We start from the raw sequence: 27,272 nt of genomic DNA on the forward strand, positions 1-27,272 counted from the left end.
GCAGCACTTACGGCCTTGTTTAGTGTCACTGTTGTATAATGTTGGATACTGCAGGCTTTTTTTGTTTGTTTGTTTTGATTTAGAATGCAAGGACTACAGGATTTTTATTTTTGTTTTTAAAATTACTTTGCGTTTTGGTGGATTTCTAAGAGTGATGTGGATTTGCTGCCATTGCTAGCTAGAATTTAGTGATTTGATGCCAGTAGCATTTATTTAACCACTCTGATGCTGCTGTTACGTTTGCTGGTTTCTGCAGTTCCTACTACTTCATACGTTGCTCCCAGGAACAGGTAAACTAAGCCATAATATTAACCTTATGCATAAATGTAAAATTAATGCAATATATTGTTTAGTTATCCAAAGAGTAAGATATTAAAATGCTTCAGTGGATTCTATCAGTAGAGAATGAGAACTATTTTACTTTGAACATGGAAATTACACAAATATAATATCATTTTAGAATACATGGTGATCTTCTAGTTGCATTACATGAAGTTATTGTTATGTTTCATGTCTTAAATGAATATCTGGAGCGTGCATTCATCTATAACTTAGTATTTAACCCTTACTTTGATGTATGTATATTACACAGTTAATTCAGAAATACATATTTTCCTTTTGTGATTGATCAAAGAAAGTTGTTTTCCCTGTTTAGTGATGTCATTAATATTAGAAGCTTCCTAGCTTAGTCTTTTAAAAAATATAAAGATATCAGTCTATATGTAGATTGTTGTTTTGAAGTATTTAAACAAAAGCTTCAAGGCCTTGTTTCTCCTAGTTGACAGTTATTTCAGAGCATGTCCTGGGAATTCCTGTGTTTTTGTGTGATGCTAAGCTTTGGACTAAAAGGAAAACTGTTCAGATAAGGGGAATACAGAGCCCAGACATAAAGAAGGAAAGGGAAACAGAGTCTTTTGGGTCAGAGTTGGGTGTGTGACCTTGGGCAACAGAGGAACTAACCCCTTCTGGCCCTTGTTTCCATTCTGCCAGTTTGGAAAAAAACTCTAATGTTATTCTCTGTGGGAATGGCATGGCATTTTTCAGATGCTCAAGATCATCTGACGGTCATTTCTGTGTAGCAAAAAGACAGTATTATTCAGTTTGTAAAGGTATGCAGTTTTATTAATAAAAGAGAGACATAGAAATCTTTTAGTTTTTTTTTTCTTCCTTTGCAGTGTTTTAGCAACTGAGGCTTTTTTTTGGAAAGGAGATTATGGCTCTTTTAAATTAAACCAGCAAATCTCTTGGCTCTGCTGTAACTATTTTGCCAAGTAGGCATTGAGCAAGTTTGAGGTGTCTTGAGGGCACCTGCTGTCAGACTCCTTGGGAGGCGAAGGAGGCATCATGTGTTTTGCTGCAGCCAGATAAGGTCCTGGATGCAGAGCTGCTGGGCCCTCTGAAAGCCTGCCAGGGATGTGAGCACCCTCGCTGCCTCCTCGCTTCCTCTCAGGTACAGCGCGTGCTGCTGAGGGCATCTGGAGGAAGCTCCTGGCTGCTCTTCTCAGCAAATGACTTTCAAGAGGTCCACTCTCTGCTAAGGGCAAGCTTAAAATCCAAAAGATCAGAGGCAACTAGAAGAAACGCAGTCAACAACCTCTCACTCTAAAAAGTCTGAATCAGATTGCTCCTGGACTTTTTAAAATTTTTTTAATTAAATCTTTATTGTTGACAGTATTGCATATGCTTCCTTCTCCCCACATTGACCCCTTCTAACCCATCCCCACACCCCCTCCCTGCCCCAGGCCTTCACCACCCTATTGTCTGTATCTATGGGTTATGCATATATGCATACAAGTTCTTTGTTTAATTAAATGTGTTCTTTGGGAGAATAGAAGTATTTAATGTAAATTGAGCCATGTGCTTGCAGAGTGGCTAGTCTTTGCTAGTTGAAAAGAATTATGAATCTTGTGTTCACTGCCATACTGACTGGGTCTTTTCAATGATAGACACACCTCATGATGAGAGCAAGGCCGAGGCAGTGATGGCTCATGCTCCCACACAGATGCACATGAGAGATGAAAGAAAAGCAAGGATCGATTTCTCTCTCTAGCTCAAAGGAACCAGTCAGATTAGTCATCTCCACACAAAGAGGTTTGAGGGCAATAACTTTATTAGTAAACTGATTCTCCATCGTTAGAGAGGTCGTCTGCTCAGGTCTCTTCCAACTTTCTGATTTTATGTGGTGCTGTAGTTTTAGTGCGTGGTTGGGAAGCTCCTCAGGAGAATGAGGCATTTTCCTTATGAAGCATATCCGGTGACTGTTTCTGAGAAGAGTTCTGTTAGAGAAATGATGCAAGTCATGTGAAAAACAAAGACAAAATTAATCCCAGTGACCAGCAAGTATGTATTCCCTATTTTTCTCCAAGTAATCCAGAGGCACTTTCTGTTCTCAATTTTCTAAAGCCAGCAAGATTAGGAATAAGCATGTGAAATTATAAAGTAGATAAATCAATGAAAGAATTAGTAATTATATTATAATAATATTAATAAGAAGACTTTTATGATACTTATTTTCATGCCTGAGAATTGTAGGTTAATGAAATGGGTTTAGATTTTTAGATAGCCTGCTTCAAGTAGGCCAACTTTTATCTTTAAGAAGGTAATTGTCATAATCATATAATGAATTGGTCAGTTCTTTGTAGAAATGCAACCAAAATTTTTTGAATGTCTAGTTAATTTAAATTCATTGTTTTCAAAGAAGGTTTTATATGAGTTGTATGAGTTTTAAAGACCTGGGAAATAAATTCTTATTTTGGTAAACTGTAAATATTGAACAAATTTCAAAGCTGACTTCAGAAAAGGGTCCATAGTGATTGTAATAGATGGGTTCTAACAAACAAGTTTTTAATTGTATAACATCTGTGAAATATTTTAGACTTATTCATAGCTTTTGAAGATTTTTAAATTTTTTTTTCTTTTTGTAACAAGAAACTGGTAGCCTTGCAGTTTTTTTTGTTTGGTTTTTATTCTTTTGTTTTATTTTATTTTTTGTCCTTTAAGAGAATGCTTAGCCCTTGAATCTTGGTAGTCAAAATTGGAACAGTTTTTTAGCCACTTTGAAATTTTAATCCAAGATTATGTTTTCTAATAATTTATTTAGATTATATGAAATTTGTTATTATTTTTTTATATTTTTCTTTTTAGTAAATGTCTTTGAAATTGTTTAAAGCACTCATCAGGGAAGAAATATTGGCCCATCTGTATATAGTAAGTTCTCTTGCCTATTGATATTAAAGGCTTTTTAAAATTATGATTAATTAGACTCTTGATAATTCACAAAAGTGCTTTTTTATATACAGAGGGCAAGTGAATTCCCTTGCCCCCTGTATGTAATCACAAAGCTCATTTTGTCTGAGCATAGTTCCCTGATTTCCTAGCTTAAATAGGGGTCTTAATGAAAGTACACTGCTGAGGATGAGGACCTGCAAGATAGAATAACTCTGGGAGCTAAAGGTAACCCACTAAGGCAAGATAGCAATGTGCTGGTCTGAGTCACTCCTTCACCCCAGCTCTTCAGCCATTTGTTCTTAATTTTGAGAGAAATCATGGGACCCTCAGAGAAATAAAGTAAGCAATGGGCTCTCCACAGAGAAACAGTTATGCACACAAAATTTTATGTACAATTTTAACGGGTATATGTATCCCTTAATTCTATGCACCATATAAAAGGGGTCAAATAACCCAGGTTATAACCTTGCCTTAAAGATTACAAAAACAGCCCTAGCTGGTTTGGCTCAGTGGACAGAGAGTCGGCCTGTGGACTGAAGGGTTTGGGGTTCGATTCCGGTCAAGGACGCAGGCCTGGGTTGTGGACTTGATCCCCAGTGGGGCCGTGCAGGAGGCAGCCTATCAATGATTATTTCTCATCATTGATGTTTCTATCTCTCTAACCCTCTCCCTTCCTCTCTGAAATCAATAAAAATATATTAAAAGTATTACAAAAACAAATTACTTGATATTCAGTGGTAGAAAAAGTCTTGCCTGCATGAAGGTAAGTCATTTTTTCTTCTATGAATAATAGATAAACCCTAGACCTGCTTCAAAACGCTCTTGCTTAAAAGAATAATTAATTACCATTTGATATTTTCATGGGCTATGTTATTCCACAACACAGTGAAAAAATCCACCCCAGGCTTAACTATCCAAAAATATAAATAAAAGATTAAATATACTGATGTAAGTAAAGGGGTTAGGGATGACTGAAAGTTCAAATTCAACATAGAGAGCTTTCATTTAGATGAATAGGGGGCTGTGCGTTGTGTGGACCAACATTATTTCATCTGTGCCTGAAGGGCTACCTAGGGCTTGTTTCTGTTCAGAATGCCAGACAGACTAGTTTTCTTATTCTCTGACAAAAGACTTCTTTGACAAATACTACTATGTCGTGATTTCCTGACTTCATATGCTAGTCTTGTTCTAGATCAGACATTTAGTTATAGAGGTCTTCTTGTAAGGTTTGCTTTAGTCTATGAGGTTTTACTGTCATCATCAGAACTATTACATGAAGACGTAAAAGTGATGGAAAAATTGAGTATGATATTAGAATTCCTAAATATCTGTTTAATCACCTTAAAATATTGGTGAGAAACTCATGGTTTATAATGAGGAGAAGGATCTGTTTTTGGTGATTTTGCTTGAAGGTTGTCCCTTTTGTGTTTGACATCCAGAATCTTTGAACAGACTCCCTTTAGTCGCCACATTTGCCCGGACTGGCTGTACGAAGCTGAATTGCAATGGGTACAGTTTTCATGCCTGTGAACTAACAGCACATCTGGGTATTTGATCTAAAATACTCACAGTGAACGAAGATTGTAGCTAGTAGGCCCAAAGATCCGGTGTGTGTGTGTGTGTGTGTGTGTGTGTGTGTGTGTGTGTGTAATTTTTGTCGTTAAAACTATTAGTGCATCACTTTAGAAAACAAATAAAATTATAGAAATTCTTGATAAGTGAAATTATAAAGGCCTGCAAGATGTCTCCTTTCCATGTTTTTCATCCTCTTCTTTTTTTGTTTTGTTAATCCTCACCTGAGGATATTTTTTCCATTGCTTTCCAGAGAGAGTGAAGGGGAGGGAGGGAAAGAGAAAGAAACATCGATGTGAGAGAGATACATAGGCTGGTCACGTTCCTCAAGCACCCCGACTTGACTCCAGGCTGGGAACGAACCTGCCACCCAAGTACCTGCCCTTGACTGGGAATGGGACCAGTGACTCCCTGATGTACAGGACAATGCTCCAACCACTGAGCACACTGGCCAGGGCTGCTTTTTATCTCTTTCAAGTTTTTTTTTTTAAAAAGCAAAATAGCCAGGCTAGAGTAATATAGAGTTTCTCATTTGAAAAATTAGTATTTAACCATTAGAATACAGTTGTAACAATTATTTGAATCCAAGTTTTTTAAAGATATATTTTAAACACGAATAATAAGCATTTTATACCTAAAAGTAAATGTTACTTAAAGTTTTGCCAGATAGGAAGAAAGTGAGTGTAAGAGATATTATTGACTGACTCCTGCATTTTAAAATAGAGATAAGCCTTTACTTTGATTTCAAATTATATATATATATATATATATATATATATATATATATATATATATATCTTTATATTTGGGGATATATATCTTTATATTTTGGGAAAGGTTAAGGTAAATTATTATTTTTTCTTAATGTTGGGACTATTATAATCACTGTTATAATTTAGTATTTCTCATGGGTCCATCCATTTCTCCAGATCATTCTTGCTGTGGTCAGTAGGCCATTTTAGCTAAAATTTGGGTTGGTTAAATTGGAAATCATGTACAGTATATGATCTTATATTGTTAAGATCATTGGACTTATTCTGTCAATCTTAAATGTGCTCATATTTATTGGGAGAAATTACTTAATGACATTTACTGTCTTTGTGAGTGACATCACTCTATATCTTAATTAGAAAGCTTTGGTATCAATTTATAAAACTTGCATAGAGAACACAGGAAAAATTATTATTCTTAATGTTATTGAAGTAGCATTCAATTTAAATTGTTCAAAGACTAATTTTAAATTTCAGTTTTAATATCACTGAAAATGTTAGATATCAATGCTAACAATATTCAGTTTTAATTTTTTCATCAAATATCTGTTAATTTCACAATGTAATTCAGTTATATAACCAATCCTCCAGAAATTATAGTTTTGTTCACTTTGTTTTACTCTTACTTAAGAGACATTAATTTTAGTAAGTATCTTTAGAAGACAACTTAGCCACTGTGTGTGTAGGACATTATTCAAGGAGCAATTAACCCTCTATTTTCCATTTTTGGTACTACATTCGCAAAATATCAAAAAATATAACATTCAAAGGGAGAAAATAAGATAATATTTATAGTGCATTGAATCCTTAATTTTAATAACACCGTAAGTCTAAAGCACTATTTGATAAACTGGTCCATGTTTCTATTTTGTTTTCATTGATGAGTAATGATTTAATTTTGGAATTATAAAATTTTAGCTTTAAATCCTTCATTCTCGGTAACTGAGTTTTTCCAATATGCTAAACAATTGCTAGCCGGCTTGTTGTTATTTATTTTATTTTCATTAAAATATTTCTCATCAGAATTGTATATTATTCTTTTTGTTTGTTTGTTTGTTTATTTTTAACCAGGAAGTCTGGAAAAAGGATTGCATCCTACTTTCATAAAAGTTCATGTTTCATACAATGTTTTAGTTGTTGTCTAATGGCTATTGTTTTAACATCAGTTATTATGTTGCCTGTTAGTACAGTTATAGTATACTCACAGTATCACAGTGTTAAGGGCAGAAAGAGCCTTAACCCATTTGTTTGATTTGTTTGTTTTGTTTTTAATTATCATGTGCCCATTCTTGTGAATTCTTATTGCTGTCAATGTGCTTGTCTGTACCAGTTCCTTTGCGTTTAGCAATGTGCATCTTCACTGGTCCTATGGGACTGAATAACAGACAGACTCTTAGGATTATAATTGTAAAATTATGAGTGAAAGTCTACTGGGTTTTTGAAGGTGTAAAGTCATGGACCTCAGATTTGTGATACTGGTTTTTGCCAGATGAGAATCCTTTTTCATTTACTTTCCATTCTTTGGCAAGATTTACCAATAGGCTAATAAAACTTGTGTTTACTAAATTCTGCTGTTTAAGCTATAGATAAGCTAACACCTGTACATCAGTTGTATTTTTAAGTTGTTTCCCATTGTATCACAGATATTTTGAGACTGATGAATGAAAAAATCCAAACTTTAATGAAAATGGTTATAATAAATATATTAAATTATGTTTTGTGTATAAACATTTAATTTTACTTTAATTCCCACTTCATAATCTACCTTAATACTAAAAGCAACTTAAGTTAGCTACCAAATGTAAATATATAGCCATTTGAAATAAGTTAAAAGTACGTAAAACAGTTGATGAGTAAGAACAAGGGTAGAAAATTTGGTTTCAGTTTTAACCATAAACATTCTAGCACGATGCTCTGAGAAGAGTTCTGTCAGTTGCAAAATTTACAGCTTCTGTAACATAAGAACCAGTCATTTAGGTACATACTTATTTTTCCTGATATTGACACCGGAAAGAAGTTTTTTCTGTGTAGTTTCACAGAGAAGATAGCAACAGCAGCATGCTCCATATGTGAGTAACTTCATCACCATATAGTGATATTCATCACCATATAGTGATATACTAAAGGACAGTATATGAAAGGAATATTGGGAGCAGTGAGGAGAAAGGGACTGTGCGGAAATGCAGTATAAGTACAGGTGCATGGCTGTCTGGTGGTCTGGATTAACTAAGAGTTTTATAATATCTTAGTAGATTGACTGCATATCCCACACAAAGACCTCTGTAGGTATTGCTTTAAATTAAATATTTAAAAAATATTGAAGTACATTGTCCTAAAAAATATGTACCCTCTGAAGTGAGCTTGGGAGTAGCTCAGTACAGCTAAGTAATTGTGGAGTCATGGATCTAATGTTAGGCAGACACACTGGGCATTAATTGGGTTTGCCATGCATTTCTGAGGAGAAGCCCATTCTTAAGAGAGCCCCTGTGACCAAGCCACAACATCACGTTGAGCATTGTAAGTCTAGGCCGTTTAGATGCCCTGATTTTTTAATGGAACAGGTTTTGTTATGAAAATGTAAGATGAAGATATTTTGAAACTGTTATAATGAAAAGATAATTTTAGAGTGATTAATCCAAACCTGAAATATTTAGGAACTCTGGACATCTTTTCTTGAGTCAGTAGATTAATCTTTGAGCAACCTTAACTTTGTTGGCTTTATAAGAAGAAGAATATATGCTATCTGCATTGGTGAATATTACGTTTTCCCCTTCAAGGCTTTTTGTGCTTTCTGTTACTTGAATTATCTTCCATCAAATGGAGCTGGAGCACATTTAAAGGGACATGCTTTTTCACTGCCTGACCTCTTATGCACTGCGGCGGAGGTTTAGACCAGTGACCTTGCAGTGTTCTGAAGCCGAGTTTCTGATGGCTCTAATTTTGATGGTTTACGAATACGGATACTTAGCATTTTTCTCTAGAACATGTTGAGGCCTAAACATCTTTTCTAAACTTCTGTGCCTAGTGATTTCCCACTACCAGTCAAGGAATTTCCAACTTTAAAAAGTCCTTTAATGTTTCTATAACTTTTTTGTTTGCATATCCAAAATAAAAACAAAGACAAACAAACAGAAAACAAAACCAAAAAGAAAGTTATATTTACATTAACTTGCTTTGATGGAACTCTGGTTTTAAAACAACTCTTTATATCACCCAAAATGGTTGCTAGCATAAATTTGTTTTCTAATATTTTATAGCTGAATCATATATTTTAAAGCTTAAGCAGTATCAATCCCTCATAAGTACTTCCATTTTGTTCTATATGCCCTTAAATTCATCTTTATCATCATTTGACTCTTATCCTTATTACCTATATCACCAAAACCATGATAATGTATTGATCTCCATATTTTTCATTTTTATATCTTTGGATGTAGAGGCAGGTAGAAATTGACGTGGCATTCAGAATTATTATTGCAAATTAATCTTATTTTGCTAGCAGTGCCTGGATGTGAGGTCTGGATAAAAACTAACATTTTTCTTTATCGAAGAGATTTACATCTAGAGTGCTTTCTTATAATATATGCTGTGAACTTGCCCAGCACGACAGTTTCTTTAGCCTGTGGGTAACATCCAGTCCCCAAACAATGAAAACAAATAAACCCCGATTTTTTCCACAGGGTTTCCTGGCTGGTTATTCCGAGGCTTTGCACGTGACAACCTGTTCTCCCAAGTGAATGGAATACTCAGTGTCAATGTGGAAGCCTGGTCAGTTGGAAAGTTGCAGTAAAATATTTCCCTCCTGTGTGCAGCACTTCCCAAATTCCTAATGATGAAGAGTCACTGTGTTAGAAGAAACAGAAAAGTTTCCCTAAGATGGTTAATTTTGTGATTTGCTATTCAGGGTACTTTCTTATTCTGTATTTATACTCTAGGGAAGATATTTTTCAGTCATGAGGCCTCAAACCATATTTCTACATGCAATTTATTCCCCTCTAAACTATTATTGGTGGAAATCATTTTGCCCTATCAATCATCTTAGACTTTTCTTCAGATACAGTTTCTTATTTAATACAGATAATAAATACTAGTACAGTCTGGTCTAGATTTGCAGAAGACCATGGATACCCTTCTTTTGTTATTCTAAGGCACAAAAGTGTGTGTGTGTGTGTGTGTGTGTGTGTGTGTGCGCGCGCGCGCATGCATCTATGTATGTATGCGTAGTTTTTGTTGTTGTTGTTGTTGTTATTGCTTGAAACTTTCAGGAACTTTCATTTACAACCACTTCTGGGTCCTGTAGCATCAGTTCACTGCAGAGCTAAAGAGTAAAGAGGTCATTGCACAACATGGTGTTTTGGGAGTGTTTCTGAAACCTAAAGCCTCATATACTTTCAAAAATCTAAGTTATATACCTTTCAAAATTAGGAAAAATTAAACTGATGACTAACGTCTACCATCTCAAATAGCTTTTTATTTCTCAATGTCTTTTAGCCTATTTAACGTAAAGTCACGAAATTTTCTTTTTTTCCCAAAGCCCCATCATCCAGGTGACCCTAGTACATATTTAAACTTGTTATTTTTTAAGACCATCAATCTTGTTATTATTTAGATTATTTTGTTAGGAATATAAGAGACATATGAGGAAAGGAAAGCAATCTGAGGAAGTTAGGCTATTTATAACTCATTAGAATATTAATTATTAAAATGCATTCCATAGCTAATATCTATACCAAATAATTTTTAAGGTATAATATAAGCTGGTTGCAAGGAAACATTTTCAGGGGTATTCATCAGAAGAAAATATATAAAGGCATAAAATGGCCTACTTGTTTCCTGATTTGGAGAAATTCAGCCTGAAATATTTGGTTTATATACCACATGTATTTTGTTCTCCCACTTGAAAATATTATATAAAGAAGAAATTACAAAATGCTTAATTTTTGATTAAGGATACAAGCTGATTAAATTAATTATTCAGATATTTTTGGTTGTTAATCTGTATACATTTCAGTGTATAGATTGCTTGACTATAAAAGTAGCCATATTCTTATTCCCTTAGACTTACATTGGTTTTGTGGAAATTAACAGGAAGATTTATGTTATTGTTTTTATATATGTTATTTCCTCATCATTTATCAATTGGAATTTTAAAACAATATTCATTTATTCTGAACTCTTGGGCATCTGGCTTATACCAAGCCAATTAATAATTTCTATAAACAAAGTGACTTTAATATTTTTCTGAGCCCATTTCACAGCATACATATTTTACAAAGATTACTGATTTTACCTATATTAGTTATGATAGGTATTCAACCATAACACCATTATTTCATATTTGTAATCACAACTATGTAATTATACTATAAAATCTATTTCTAAAGTTCTTTGTAATTTACAAATCTAGCATATCTCATTTAATCCTCGTAAAATATTTGTGAACTAGTGGCATTATCCCCATTTTACAGAGGAGGATAAGGTTTATAGAAATGAAGGGCTATTATCAAGAGAATTCACCTAAAATGGCAGAGTTAGGATTAGAATCACAAGTGTCCAATTTCTAATACAATGCTCTTTTTTACACAATAGCTAGTTTTCAAGTTTTATAAAAAACAAAATAATTATAAATAGCTGATAAGATACAATAATGTTAATAGAGAAATTAAAATACAGTGTAGTTCTCTGATTATTCAAAGTTTCAAATAAGTAAACTCTGGGGCAGAAAAAGCATATTTTCTTAATTTTTACATCCCATTAAAATTGACAGAAAAGCTTATCAGTATTATTACTGGAAATATTTTTAATATATATTTTTATATATATTATAAGTTATTATTTTCCAAGCTGAGGCCTTATCGTCCTTTTTTTTTAATGACTGAGCTCAGAGCACAACCAGAAATACTGATTCTGAGTTCGATACAACTGTTTTGTAGAATTCTGTGGTGATAGGGTTGGCATTCCAAAAGTTAATTCTCAACTTCACCAAAAAGGACTTATAATCAGAAAAGTACCACCTCAACTAAATATATTAATGAAATTCTCCTTTTAGAGATAAGCTACTTATAAAACACAAAATGGCATCACAGGCCCTAAAGCAAATACTTGATCTCTCCCTAGATGTAGTTCACTCTGCAGGTTCTGTTGAGCATAAATAATTTCTAAATACAAACATCTTTGACACCTCTTTAATTAAATTAATAATAGTTGATGCATTTACTTGAACCATCAAATTTATATACCGAAGAGACAGAGAGAATGTTATTGTTGGTTCTATGGTAGAAACAGAGCATATTGTGAACAAAGGGGAATTTTGAAAGTGAAATTTCTAACATGCATTTAAAGAACTACCACTCTAATGAATCCCTGAGGGCTGGAGATAATATAATTCTTCCAAGGAATGACACTTGTGTATGTGTTTTGGGCCCAAATCAGAAATTGGGTTTTACATTACTTAGAATTATTGAAGCATTCTTGCTGAAGACCAATGGTTGGAGATGCATCTAGCCCTACCATCAAATTATGGGTGAACACTGATGTGGATTTTGAATGAACTCACCAAAGAGTATTTGAGGACCAATATTTTTAGTATACTAGGAACTTAGACTGACAGTAATTCATTTGTAATTTTGCATCACTACACATAGGCTTTCACATTTCACAGATTAATGATTAAATTTAACAAGTATGTTTTCCCATTTTATTTTATTGCCTAGAAAGTAAGTCCTATTAAATAATATTGTTTCTTATCCCTGGCAGCTAATTTAATTTAGGTGAAATTAGGCCTCTAGAACTTCGCTGCATAGCACATAATTGCTGATTTGTTCCAAAGTTAGCTCCACTATTGTATATAACTTATGGATGGGAGTGGACACACCTTTTATAGACATAAAAGTATCTAAAATAGTCTTCTAAAGTAGGAGAAAAATATTTCAAAATGGTATTTTCATTATATTAATGAGAAGTTAAGATTTTACCACAGTTCTTAAACTTGGATTTTAATTACTGTCTATGAAAAGTATGTCCTTGTGAAATATTAAAATGAGCTAAAATGTATGTTTTTATCACATTATAACCAAAGCCATATTTATTAACTCATGTGTGCTGACCATGCTACTCTGCATTTTAATTTGTCTCAAATTACAAACACATTCTTAGAATTGAGTTGTTTTTTGTGTATGCAGTGCATAAAACATTTAATAAATATATTTTTGTCCAGAATTTTAATTTGTTTATGTACTATGCTATAATAAAGTAGATTAGTAGCTATTTAACTTTATTTAGTGTCAACACACATTCTTTTGTGGAGGATAAGCAAAAAAAAAGAAAACCTTTTAAGAGATATAGGAAATCTCTGGGAAGGAGGATTCTTCTGATTTTTGGTCTGAGTTTTATACTTTTTTTAATGTCAACAATCTGTATTATATAGGAAGAACAATTTATTTATTTTTTGAGATGACAGGCAGCACAATTGTGATATGTATTTGAAATTGTGGAGAGTTACTATGGGTCAATCTTGTAATCAGTTTGAGTTCCATCTTAATCACCATTCGTTATAATGATGTTTTAAAAAATATGCTGTGTATTTCACTGGAGATAAAGAAGAATTCCAGATTTTCTAATACTGCAAGGCTTTAGTGTAGATAAGTTTTCCTTTACTACCTGCACATTAGATGAACATTCTACTTGGTTCAATGTAACTGTCATGAAAATTGTTAAATAGCTATGTAATGTATGAAATTAGATTTATGGTTTTCTCCTTACAGATTTCATATACTCACACACAATCACACATTTATGTTACTTAGAGTGTGTTTTTGTTCAATTGACTTTGATTGGTCTTATTGGAATCTGCTGTGCCCTGACATGAGATATCATAAGATATGAAATTTAAAATCATCAAGATGCAAGTTTATGCATTGTTACATACTCTAATCATGATGACTTGAGTGTAGGGACAGCTAGTTCTCTTTACAGAAGGCTCACGTGTCATTTAACTCACTTTTATTTGTGCAGTGAAAGTTGTGTGCTAATATATTGTTTAACCTATTTTTCACAAGGGGTAGGATAAAAGTCTATTTTTAAAGAATTCACAAAAATAATGCTTAAAACTATAACACTTCATTAAACTTGGCTATTTATGATCTTGAACCATTTCAATAGACTCAGACATTTCCTGGATCTAAGTTAATATTAATAGTAAACTTATCCTTTTATAGTTATATTGAACATTAGAACCAAAATGCTTTTGTATTAATTCCTTGTACCGTGAATTTATCATTTTGTAGCCATGCCACTTGAAATCAATACCTTTCATCACATATTAGAAAAGTAATCCAGGAAAATGCTTTTTATTAATGATATGCTAGAGTCCAAATATTTTAGGAGAAAGTTTTATTTAGTGTTGCTTATTCCATTAATACGGAAGAGATGTGACTTATAAAGGCAAGTTAGAGCAGTTAAAAAGTCAATAATATCTTCAAGTTTAGTAATTACATGGCAAGAAGAAACAAATATAGTTTAAAACGACATATTTAAGTTTTAGAATTTATTTTAATGGGTGATAATGGAAATTAGTGATAAGAAAACTTTTAGAATTTGTTCAGAATGTGAAGGAAGTGTAATTGTATACTAAAATATAAAAATATTATTGTATGTTTTTAGTAATACGGAAGAGATGTGACTTATAAAGGCAAGTTAGAGCAGTTAAAAAGTCAATAATATCTTCAAGTTTAGTAATTACATGGCAAGAAGAAACAAATATAGTTTAAAACGACATATTTAAGTTTTAGAATTTATTTTAATGGGTGATAATGGAAATTAGTGATAAGAAAACTTTTAGAATTTGTTCAGAATGTGAAGGAAGTGTAATTGTATACTAAAATATAAAAATATTATTGTATGTTTTTAGTATATATTGACAATACTATCTATGCCTAAAATTGGGGGGTATGGTTTTATTTTAAGCTGCAAAATCTGTAGCATCCATATTACCACTGCCAGGATAAGGTATGAATTATTGCTGGCTGCACAGGGAAATCACCTGGCAACTATGTCTGTCCCATCTAAAACCAATTAAATTAAACTCTCCATTCACGATCATTATCCTACAAAGCTTATAGATGATATAATAACTTTGTTTGAAAGCAATGTTTTCATAGTAAAGAGTGCTCAGTATCATTATCAAAATGTACCAGAAAAATCATCTTTAGGTTATTTACATATAAGCAAATATTCACAAGATATGTTAATCTAGAGATACTTAGGACAAATTGGGTTAAACACAGGGTTGAACCACTACATGAGAAGTTGGGCCATAAGTCAGAGAAAGATCCCAAAGTTTTAACATTGAAGTCATATTATTGAAGCATACAACAAACTTTGTTTTCTTGAAGTCTTTTAAATAAGGTGGATTTTCATCAGTTTTTGTTTAACCTCAAAGACTTCCCAAAGCAGCTTTCAAATTAGTAATTTCATCTAAGTTGTTTTATTTTTGTCCCAGTATTTCAAAACGAATTAGCACTTAAGAAGTCATCAGACCTTATTACACTGTATATGATATTTTAGTGAGAAAGCTTTATAAATTGCAGTAAGATTTTTAATTATGTTTGTAGTTAATTTTAATTTTATCATTATAAATAATTTTTTCTTTCAAGGGAAAATAAAACTTTAGTATTGTGATACTGAGGACAGCAACTTTAAAAATAAGTATCTCCACTGTAAAACCAATAAAAATAAAGGAGAAAAAAACTTTCCTTTTACAAATTTTCTTATATTTCATTAACCGAAGTGGTCCAGTAGAAGATTAAAATTCTAAAATTATTGACATCAAGTTGTGTATATATTTTAAAGTGAATGATTTTGAGAGGGTTAGAGACCTCATGTGGAGTAAATTTTAACAGAATATAGTTTCTTCTAATGCAATTTTTAATATTCAACCCTTTATAAAACAAATTACTTTTACCTATATGACATATTTGAAGAACATTTTTGTATTTATTGTAGTATGGATAACATTCTCCATCAACCTTACTAAGATATTGTATAAAAAAGAAAGGGGAGCAGCCACTGAGAAACTGAAGTGTATGGATTTTTTATGCTTCCATATTTGATGTGTTTCCTATTACATTTCTTTTATAGTGCCTATATCTTCCAGGCCTGTCATCTACATTAAAAGTTTTTACTTAGGACCTTCAGAGATATCAGCCAAACGTTTCCCCAATAACCAGCTAAACATCTCATTGTTAGATGGCGTGCTTTCCTCACTCTGTTAACATTTTTCTCTTTCAAGATCCACAGGGAGATTAGTCTCACGTATGAGATGTAAAAGGTCATTTTTCTCACATGGGTTACCCACTCTGTCCTTTCTTCCTATGCAATTACTGAAAGAACTGATGCTTTCCAGTACTTTTTTCTTTTTTCTCAGATGTTTTCTTTAGCATTCTGTTTTTAAGCTGAAACAATAAAAATTAAAGGTTCATAAGTTCATGTTTACAAAGTAAGGATTGTAAAGGTCTTTTTTATGGCTTTCATAAAATTGAATAGTCTGTCATTTGTATGTACTCTTTTGCCAAAAGTTATTCTTGATATTGAATTACTCGACACCATGTCCAAAAGTATTTGTCTTGTTTTTAGCTGATGAGGGAAGAAGATAGAGGCCAGTGGATAATTTTGAAAGATATGATATAGTTCAGAAGAGTAGAAAGGGAGACACTAAGTTTTAATACTTATCTCAATTCAGTGAATAAAATTTCATCCAGCATCACTAGGTGGCAGGCTGTGCCTTGGTATGGAGGGGAAGTGGAGTGGATTAACCCAGTACCTTCCATATTTTTGTGTGTGTTTCTAGCCTGATGATGACAGTAAAAGAAAGCTCTCCTATAGTCTGAAGTGCTTTTGTAACACACATTCATTCCAAGGATGCAGGTCACAGCCTTTGCAATGAGGATTATCTTTCTGGGATACACACAGTCAAGATTATGATATTCATAACTTTCATAGATTGAAGAAGTTATACTTAAAATGGTTAAAGCATTCTCTACTCTAAAGCATTACACTTCCCCCTTTTTTTTATTGTGCAGGTGACTTGGATTATTACTGGTTGGATCCTGCCACGTGGCATAGTCGGGAAACATCACCGATTAGTTCGGTAAGTTTTCTGAGAAGTGAGATTTTGGAATTTAGGGGTAATGTGTGCTGTTTATTGTCCTTTGCTGATATGTGATAGATAGTAATCTTATTCTGCTCCATTATACATTTTATGAGAGCAAACATTGATTTCATTTAAGACAGAACAGTTTTGAATAAAAAAGTTATCACTGAATAATTATAAAAATTTTTAATAAAAAGGAATTATTAAATGATGACTGGAAATCAGATGTTATTTGGTTAAGTATATCAAAATTAACAATACAACTCAAAATACAGGATCAGTTTCTTTATATAAGCAGATATATTTTTAAATTTCAGTTAATTTTATTTCAGAACTATTTTTAAGGATGTACTTAGCTGCTGACTACTTTTAGAACTATTTAAGGTAATAAGTGTCCACTGCAAATGAAAATTGTCACAATCCAAGGATAGAGCCCACCAGAATCAAGAATTCCTCCTACAGTGTCTTTTAACTGAAGAAATCACATCATGTGACAACTAATAATTATTTGTCTACAGTAAAGAAAACAAATTTTCTTTAACTTTATTCATGTTTTAATAGCATCCTGTAACGTGGCAACCATCTAAAGAGGGAGACCGATTAATTGGACGTGTTGTTCTTAACAAGAGAACAACTATGCCCAAAGAATCAGGTGCATTACTGGGTCTGAAAGTAAGTATGCTGGTTTAAAATGTTTCTTAAAGGGTGAATTACAGTATGGACTGGATTCAACAAAGCATCTGACAATGATTTTTAAATATTTCCTCTCTTCTCCAAATAAAGTCCTTCTAGTGAATGTCTTGTTAACATAGTGATGTTTTATGGTAAATTTAGTATTTTATCTAGGTTAATATTTTAAAAATACTTTGTTAATATGACAATATGTTAGAAAACTGCAATGGATTATAGGAAAACTAAAGAATATTTCGCTGAATATAAAGTTTAAGTACAATTTTTATAGCAAAAAGGTTTTAATGTGTGGTCCTAAGGTTAAATAATGCAGACTGCATAATTTTATTATACTTGACAAGCAACATAAAACATTAGTGATATTGTTTTGTAAGTGCAATAGAATTTGTGGTAATATCAAAAGAGTAAAATGTATCCTTTAAAATATTAATTGACTTTAACAGAGAAAATTAAAAATTAATAAATTACAAAAGATTATATTTTATTGTAGGAAAAATATGTGCATACATTTTGTTTTATTATGTTTATGCATGTGTGTTAAATCTTGTGGTTTTATTTCCTTTAGAAAACAGAGAAACATTCAAAGCTGTGGCTTTAAAATTATTTACCAAGAGATTGTTTTATAGTTGTGTGATAGTTTGATTTCTTCCAAGCCATTGACTATTACAACAAAAAAATTTTAAGTTAATGTATTTAATAGTATCAGTTTTTATTATTACTCTTAATTTCTCTTGTTATGAAGAAATTGTCATCACCTACCCTAATGGGCACATCCCTATGAATGATGGATCAATCTCAACCTTTGAGAATATCCCTCCAACTTCTAATTATACACAGGTAGTCCCTGCTTTGGAAGAAATTAAACTTAGAAACTTTCTGATATATTTATTTTTAGCTAAGTGGAAAAGCCAGGTGAGAGTGTTAAATATTCAGTAATAAAACTCTGGCTTTGAGAGTTAGATTGAATCACACATATTTCAGGTGAGGAGCTCATTCACATGTTCAGTAACAGAGATAAATTTGGGCTGTTATTCTTTGAATGTGGTAAATTGCTTCCCCAAAGTTGCCTGTTGTTGGTCTGAATTCCTGGTCTTTATGTCTTAGACCTACATTCCACTAAATATATACAAAAGAGATCAAGATCAGAAATGCCAATGGGGCATTATCTGCATTTAGAAATATAATTCACATGGTGGGCATGAGTTGAGAGGATAAAGAAAAATGAACCCTAATGTAAACAGTGTCAAACCCTTCCTGTGTTTGATGGTAAGAAAGAAAGAACTGGCACTTGTCTTGTAGGGTTATTCACTATTCATGGCGCCTTTGTGTTGTTAGGTCAATATAAGTAATCAGTACATAAGCTTCCTTAGGATACATAGCCATCTTAAATATAATCTTAAATATAATGAGATGATGTTTTCTTTTTAAAACTATGCTTCCAGCTTCTTTAATCAGAAATGTATTTCACTTCATTAATGTCCCCACATTCAATTCTCAATACATCATAAGAGACTGATGTGATTAATTCCTCAAACTAAAATCTTATGTTTTAGTCTTGGGCACTTATAAATTTATAATTATCCAGGTTGTTGGAGGAAAAATGACTGACTTAGGACGCCTTGGTGCCTTCATCACCAAAGTAAAGAAGGGTAGCCTTGCAGATGTAGTTGGACATTTAAGAGCAGGTAAAGTTTCCTTTCACATTTGAACAATGTGTACTCTATGCATGAGTTGGTGGTTTTCAAATTTGGGTAAGTCATAGATAAGTCAATGAAGTAAATAACTAATTTTAATGCATGAATAGATTTTTTTTCCTGATATTGTCACTAGCAGTTTGGACAAAACAAGTATAAAAATGTTTTTTATGTAAAAATAAATAGATGCAAAATACCAAAAGATTACTAATTTTCATAGATGGCTTCATAATGTTGTTACAAACAGTTAGAGCCTTGTGGAAAAGTAATATCACTATTTATTTCTTTAGTTTGTATTTAAGCTATAGTAAATACTAGTTTTCCAGATTGGTCCCAAAACACTTATTCACTATCAGTGTTTTTAATAAAATATAATCCAATCACATTTCTTATATAAATTATATAATAAAATACTTTTTAATTTAAATGTGACATATATTGTACTCATGAGCAACTAATTTTATTTTGAGAGCAGAGTCCAGACAATTAAACTGTTTGTATATGTTTTGCATCTATTTGTAAAAATGAGAAAAGATAAGAAAAATACACAAAATATATAAGGTAAAAAATTCACTTTTTTTTTTTTGAAGTGTGAAGGCGATGAAGTTCTAGAATAGAATGGTAAACCCCTGCCAGGAGGTACAAATAAAGAAGAGAACATTTCTAGGCTATGTTTTTAGTTTTTATACCTTACGATTGTAATTGTTGAAACCTTGAGAAAAATATTCTATAACTTTTGAAGACATTTTTTGTCAATTGATTACGAGGATAAAAGTTCAGCATCATTTAGATTTTTTATTCAATAGGAACGTACTATGAATGTGTTATTTAGAGAGAAAATTCAAATTGGGTTTATTTTATTTACTATACATACAGCTTTGAATATGTGCAGAGGCAGAGTACACTATTATTTCTTATCAGGGACTAGTTATCCTAATATATAAAAACCCAGGGTCCTTAACGACAGACCCACTGAAGGCTCAACTGAACACTGGAAGTCAGTCTGGCAGTCAGTGCTGGGTTGCTGTGGCGACCCAGCACTGACTGCCACTGGTGTGGGCACAGCAACCCAGCACTGTCTGTCAGGTGGGCTGCGGATCATGCCTGGAGAGAGGCAGGGTCTGATCCGCAGCCTCCGTGGCAGCTGTTGATCAGCCATTGCCTCTCTTTTTCTCTTCGGGCTTCACCAGCATCTGTGCCTCTGTTTCTCTCCAGGCCTCTGCAGGGGCTGCTGATCAGGCCCAGAGATAGGCCCGGAGATGCTGACTGGCATAGAAACTGACCAATCAGAACCAAATCTGGGTGAACTGTGAGGAGCCAATGGGTGCCTAGGAGGCAGAGCTTTTGACCCTGACTGATATAGAAAGCGACCAGTCAGAACCAAATCTGGGTGAACTGTGAGGAGCCAATGGCTGCCTAAGAGGCAGAGCTTTTGACCCTGACTGATATAGAAACCGACTAAAACCAAATCTGGGTGAACTGTGAGGAGCCAATGATTGCCTAGGAGGCGGGGCTTTTGACACTGACTAATATAGAAACCAACCAATCAGAACCAAATCTGGGTGAACTGTGATAAGCCAATGGTTGCCTAGGAGGTGGAGCTTTTGACGCTGACTAGCATAGAAACTGACCAATTAGAACCAAATTGGCTGGCAGGGGAGGGCAGTTGGGGGCCAGATCTGGCCTTCAGGGGAGGGCAATTGGGGGCTAGATCTGGCCAGCAAGGGAGGGCAGTTAGGGGCAATCAGGCAGGCAGGCAGATGCAGTTAGGGGCAATCAGGCAGGCAGGCAGAGAGGTTAGGGGCGATCAGACAGGCAGGCAGGTGAGCGGTTAGGAGCCAGCGGTCCCAGATTGCAAGAGGGATGTCCCACAGGGATCAGGCCTAAACCGGTGTCGAGTACTAGTCATTAAATAACTAACTCAATAAAGAGTGACTGTATCAGCAAATTGAGTCTTTGCTTATTTTATGACTCAAAAATAAGCCTTAGAAAGTGTAAGAATCTCTTGTCGACTACTCAAATGTAAGATAACTTTGCACAAATCTGAATATTCAGATCAGATAATAAACATAATGGCTTTTGATTTTGTCTTTGTGTTTTAATGGATTACTTAAGAAAGTCAGCAAAAGGTGTTGTTTTTTTAATTTCATTTATTTAACACCCTTATGTGCCTAGAGCCTGAGAAACTTAAATTTAACACCCTTATGTGCCTAGAGCCTGAGAAACTTAAATCTAAAATGATAAAAGCTCAACTTTAGTAATTATAAAACATTTTAAAAAGTATTTTAGTAAATTAGATCATATATTCTGATTGACATTATAATTTAAGAACTATTTTTCCTTCTATTTGCATATAAATATGACTGGTCTGTAAAAATATAGCGCTATGATTTTATTACCATGACTTTTGTTCAACATTTGCAATCTTGTTTTAGTCTTGCCATACGTAGCTTTCTCTACTGCAAATGTCCCTCCTAAGTTCATGCACTGTCCTGCTACTGATAGAATCATCAGAAACCCGAAATGGACACTGACACTCTCCTTATAAAGACTCTTCAGCGTCTCCAGTCATGATATGCTCAAATCAAAGCTCAGTGGCTTTGTGCTCTTCTAGCAATTCCATCCACTTCCATTACCTTTCACTCTACCTCCAGCCATGGCAGTCCACCTGTAGGTCCCTGGCAAGCTGTATCTGCCTGTGAGACCTGGTCATCTAGTCTACCTGGTTTCTTTTTTGCTCTTGTGCTCTGCCTGTTGAAGTCCTTTCCATCCTTCAAAACTCATCTAAAGTTCCCTTAATTCTAAAGTGTTTCCTGATATCTCACTCGGGACAGTAACTTATTACTACCTCCTTAGCAATACCTGGCTCTATTTCTGTTCCTCAGATGAACTGCTATCATTTCATGAAAGGTATTGATTTCTATAATTCTCCCCCTCCAAATTTAAGGACAGATAAAGTCTCTTGTTGCATCTTTGTACCATCATAATCTATGTCCCTGCCTGAACATATTATTCATATATAAATAAATATTGCTAGAGAGACCACTTTCTGGTTGAGGATGTATTGATTTGTAAATAAATGTGTGTACTAAGTTAATTTGATGTTAAAAGTTATGCTCCAGGTTGCTGTCTATAAAGAGGAGAATTTTATAATCCAGTCTTTTGAAAAATGTTGATTGCAGTGCATTACTGGGTAGTAAAATTGATTTAATGGTTTGCATCCATTGTTTTTAAAAAGTGAAATAGAACATAATAGAATAGAAAATAACAGGGTAAGTATGGTTCCAGAAAATACTTTTTCATACACATACACACACATATACATATATACATTCACATGAGGTAAACTTAATTTCTTGGCCAAAAAAATTAGAGGACTCCTGATATATATTTAAATTTGTATTTTATTTCTTTTTTATATGAAGTATATTTATTGCCTACTTGATAAACATGGTTAGGGAACTTCTTAGGTCAAACTATTAGAAGTCATTTAACTATTGGTAATAACCGTACTCTTTTACCAAACCAAAACACCATCATGTGCTTTTCAAATATTTAGTTTTTACTTTTTGGGTGAAAAAAATTACTTGTAATAGTTATATCAAAACAAAGTTTTCTACTTAAAGACATGCTAGTTAAAAACTAAAAGATTTCATGTTTATGTTTATGATGATATTGATTCATTAGTTCAAAAAATATTTGCTTAGCTACTAAATGTTATAGACACTGAAAACAACAAAATAAAGGAACAAAAAGATTAAATGCCTCAAAGTACCATTGAGGCTGAATATTTTAGCTGAGCCTTCCATAATGTATTGAAAGGTACTGGACAGAGAACCCTTTGGGACCTAAAACTTCACTAACTATTTATGAAAATAAATAGTATTTCCCAAATTCTGGTGAAAATTCTGGTTAAAAATAACAAGTTGTTAGCCCATGTATTGTAACATGGAATCACGTACTTTCTTTGATTAATCTTATAATATTTAACAAACTAATGAATACTCAAATTTTTATTATCTTAAAAATATTTTCTAACTTTAATGCTCACAATATATATCATGTATAGAATGTGTATGTTATGAACATCTGGAAGTGGGTTAACTGTCATGCGAGTTTTTACATCTGCTTGCTTTGTAACTTTGCCATAGCTACCTGCGTTGCCCTGTAGGTATAAATTCAAGTCCTTTCATGCATTTTTATTCTGTTGTGCATCTGGTGAAGACAAAGACGCATGACTTATAATTGGAAAAATCATGCTAACAAACGTTAATTGCAACTTCTACCAAAAATAAAGCAGGATTAATGTAGAGTTTAATAACAATCTTTTACACTTAGAGAAGGCTACATTTATTATATGGAGGGCATGCTGCTAATTATTATTTTTTAATATTTCCAAATAAGCTATGCTAATTCCATTCCATAGCATGAGATTATTTTTATGTTATTTCTGGTATATTTCAAAAGATGAAGGTAGTTTGTATTATACTGTTTCTAGTGACCAGTAGGATTCATTTGGGGAGAGAAAAAGAAAAAAGAAAGAAAAGAAAAGAAAAAAGTGTTTAGAAGAACAATTTAGCTGACATTATATGGAAATCAAATTTCTTGAGAGCAGAACCTAGACAGTTAAATTATTTGTATATGTTTTGCATTTCTTTGTTTTAAAAAAAGAGAAAAGATAAGAAAAATACACAGAATATGTAAGGTAAAAAAATACCCTTTTTTTTAAATTCAAGGGGATGAAGTTCTAGAATGGAATGGTAAACCCCTGCCGGGAGCTACAAATGAAGAAGTTTACAACATTATTTTAGAATCAAAATCAGAACCTCAAGTTGAAATTATTGTTTCAAGGCCTATTGGGTAAGGCTAAAAAAACTTACTTCTTAAGTTTAGTAAATTACATGTATAGTAGGGTTTTAAAAAGAAGTTTATACATTCATACAATACATGCTAACATGGATACTTTTTCTTCAATGATGGGCATACAGATTAGATTTAAATTTCTTAATTTTTTAAATCTGAATACTGAATTTTCCTCACTACATTTTAGAAGCTTCACAATTTAACAATTGTAATATCAAAAAGTATTGATATGCATTTTCAGACATAAAATATAAAGTACAATATTTTTAATGGTAGATCTGTTTATTTTTAGTAATTCTCATTTAATGAATAATATTTCCTTAAAGAGAGTCACTAACTTATCTTCTTGTGATATTTAAAATAGTAATGATTTCATATGTCTACATGAACTTTTTATTCTACTAAGAATAGAATATTTTTTATATTTTTAAAAAATTAAGCAAGTGTGAAATATTTTAACATTTTAATTGGTCATAATAATTAATACGATATTTTTAAAACTTCAATTTTCAGCATAATTTAATTATCTGCTGGCAGTAAGATAATTTCTATATCTTTGTGTAGAATTCCTCATAGAGTGAGCTTTTCCTGGCAACCCATAAAGTCTAGAACATTCATTTTGCCAGTTGACATTATTTTGGAAGGCATGTTTAATTGTCTTATTATAATTGGTTTAATATATGAATATATTTTTTGAAACAATTTTCTTTTTTTCCTATTCCCTAAAATATTATAAAGTCATTAATTAAAGATATTTTATGTTGAATAAGTGCTAACCTTAAATTTTTGTTGTCCTCATGAATATGTCACTGTAAAACATACAAGGAAATATGATTATTCTAATTCTCAAAAGACTGAAAATGTATGATAATATATTTCAAAGAATAATATTTATATATATATATATATATATATATATATATATATATATATAAAACTCTAAAATAAAGACAAGCTTATGGCCCATTTTAAGTGGTGATTATTAAGAGTGAACACTTACAAAAGTGTTTTACATTTCAATGCAGATTATTTTAAAAAATAGCTCACTATAATTTATGCTAGTTTTACATAACACCTGTTCTAGTGCTTAGGTAAATATGAGGCTGGAAAAGAGGTAAGTAATTGGAAAATGAATCAAAATATTAAAAAAATTTAAAATCAAGCATGTGCACTTTGCCAAATACTTTCAGATATATGGTGGTTTCAAATTAGCTAAAATATTTTTGATTCTTAGCGACTTTAAAAAACAAAGACAATTAAAGTAGACTGGAATAACATTTTCATTATTTTATACTTTTGTATGAAAATAATTTCAAAGGTAATAATCCACATAGCCAAAGCCTAAACTGTCACATATATAAAGAATATGGGATATAAAAATATTTATATAAAAATTAAATCTAGTATTACTTTTCCAGTTGATGGAAATATTATTAGACTCCTGAAAAATAATTCTAGTTATTTAATAACTATGTTTAATGTAGTTTTATAAGTAATTTAAAACTGAAAGCAAATATTTATTCATAGTTTTGTGGCATAATCATTTCAATAATTATCCCAAGTATAATTTACATGCACATTAGTCAATATGGTCTAGCTACAGTGGAAAACAGTATGGAGGTTCCTCAAAAATATTAAAAATAGAGTTACCATATGACCCAGCAATTCCACTTCTGAGTATTATCCAAGAAATCCAAAACACTAATTTGAAAAGATATATGCACCTCTATGTTAACTGCAAAATTATTTACAATAGCCAAGATATGGAAGCAACCCAGGTGTCTTTCAATAGGTGAATAAAGAAGATGTAGTACAGATATACAATGGAATTTTATTCAGCCGTAAAAAAGAATGAAATCTTATCATTTGTGTCAACATGGATGGACCTGCTGAGTGAAATAAGTCAGACAGAGAAAGGCAAATACCATATGATTTCACTTATATGTAAAATCTAAAGAACAAAAGAAATGAACAAACAAAATAGAAATAGACTTAATAAAGAAAACCAAGTGATGGTCAGGTCACTATGTGGGAGGGAGATTGGGGGGAATGGGTGAAAAAGGTGAAAGGGATTAAGAAAAATAAATTGCATATATATATATGTACACACACACACACACACACACACACACACTCATCACAGGGATGTAACATAGGGAATATAGTCAGTAATATATCAGAGTGATCACTTCCTAAGGTATATAAATGTCTAATCTCTATGTTGTATACCTGAAAACAATATAATATTGTATGTCAAGTATAATTGAAGATGAATTTTTAAAAGAGAGATGTAAAATAGTAATTTAAAAAGAAAACAAAAACCCATGGTCTAAGAGACATCAGTCATCTTCACGTAAATTGACCATTTTTGCCAACCTACCAAGTACAATATGCTTAACCTTTATGCTTAATTGTTATTAAAACTATTCTGCTACATCACTTGTGTGTAGAATTGTGTAAATGTCAATTGAAAATTTATGCCTTGAAAATATTACTGAAGGAGTCAACATTAAATAAATTTTGATTCAAAATCACTTAAAAAGTTTTACAACTTTTTCACAATTCTTCTTTCACAAACACGTAAAATCCAGAGCTTACACCTGGTTTCAGAGTTCCATGTTCTAACTTTCACAATAGCCTTTGAGGTTGAGTTTCAAAGTTATAATATATAAAAAAATTTTTCTGGATTTTTAAAAATTTACTTTTATTTCTCCAATTAAATTTAGAAGAAAGTTGTGGAGGATAAATAGTTGGTTTCTTGCATCTTAGGTATTGCAATTTAGTCTCCTAATTATCATATAAAATATTTTATAAAAATTCTTTATTATACAAATATACATATAATAACATTTATTTATAAAATACATAATACAGGTTATAGTGCCAATTGCAAAGTGTATAAATTGTAGGTGGTTATGAGAATTAATTTGCACAAAAAATGTGAAAATGAGAGGCAGGAAAATAATCAAAAGGAGAAAATTGTTTTTGTTTCTATTCCTCCCCCCTTCCCTGAAAGTGCAAAGAAAATCAAATTGAAATTAAATAACAAGGTAAGTGGTTAGAAATTCTTAAATAGTATTTTAATGATTCTCTTAATACTAGCTTACTCCAGTCTGCTTTAATATGTCATGTTAATACTTGCATACTGTTAATCTGGTCCTTACATTATACTAAAATATCTTTGGAATACCAGAGGTAAAGTAGTTCCGTATAGCACAATTTCCAAACCAAGCTGGTCCAAGGTTCCTAAGGTCACAGTGGATAATGGACTAAGTTGAGGTTATATTAAATATTTATTCAGAATTA

At 32.3% G+C, this 27,272-nt stretch overlaps 1 protein-coding gene across 1 annotated transcript in view; it reads left to right on the forward strand.

Annotated features, from left to right (window-relative positions):
- The window catches only part of RIMS1 (regulating synaptic membrane exocytosis 1), a 160,620-nt gene that overhangs the window by 3,585 nt on the left and 129,763 nt on the right, over nt 1-27,272 (forward strand). Inside the window, 4 exon segments of the mRNA XM_023754316.1 lie at nt 16,649-16,716; nt 17,281-17,391; nt 18,995-19,094; nt 23,840-23,963. Coding sequence (XP_023610084.1) covers nt 16,649-16,716; nt 17,281-17,391; nt 18,995-19,094; nt 23,840-23,963 — 403 coding nt within the window.

This window comes from Myotis lucifugus, unplaced genomic scaffold (genome assembly GCF_000147115.1).
Source record: "Myotis lucifugus unplaced genomic scaffold, Myoluc2.0 scaffold_59, whole genome shotgun sequence".
Taxonomy (NCBI): Eukaryota; Metazoa; Chordata; class Mammalia; order Chiroptera; family Vespertilionidae; genus Myotis; species Myotis lucifugus.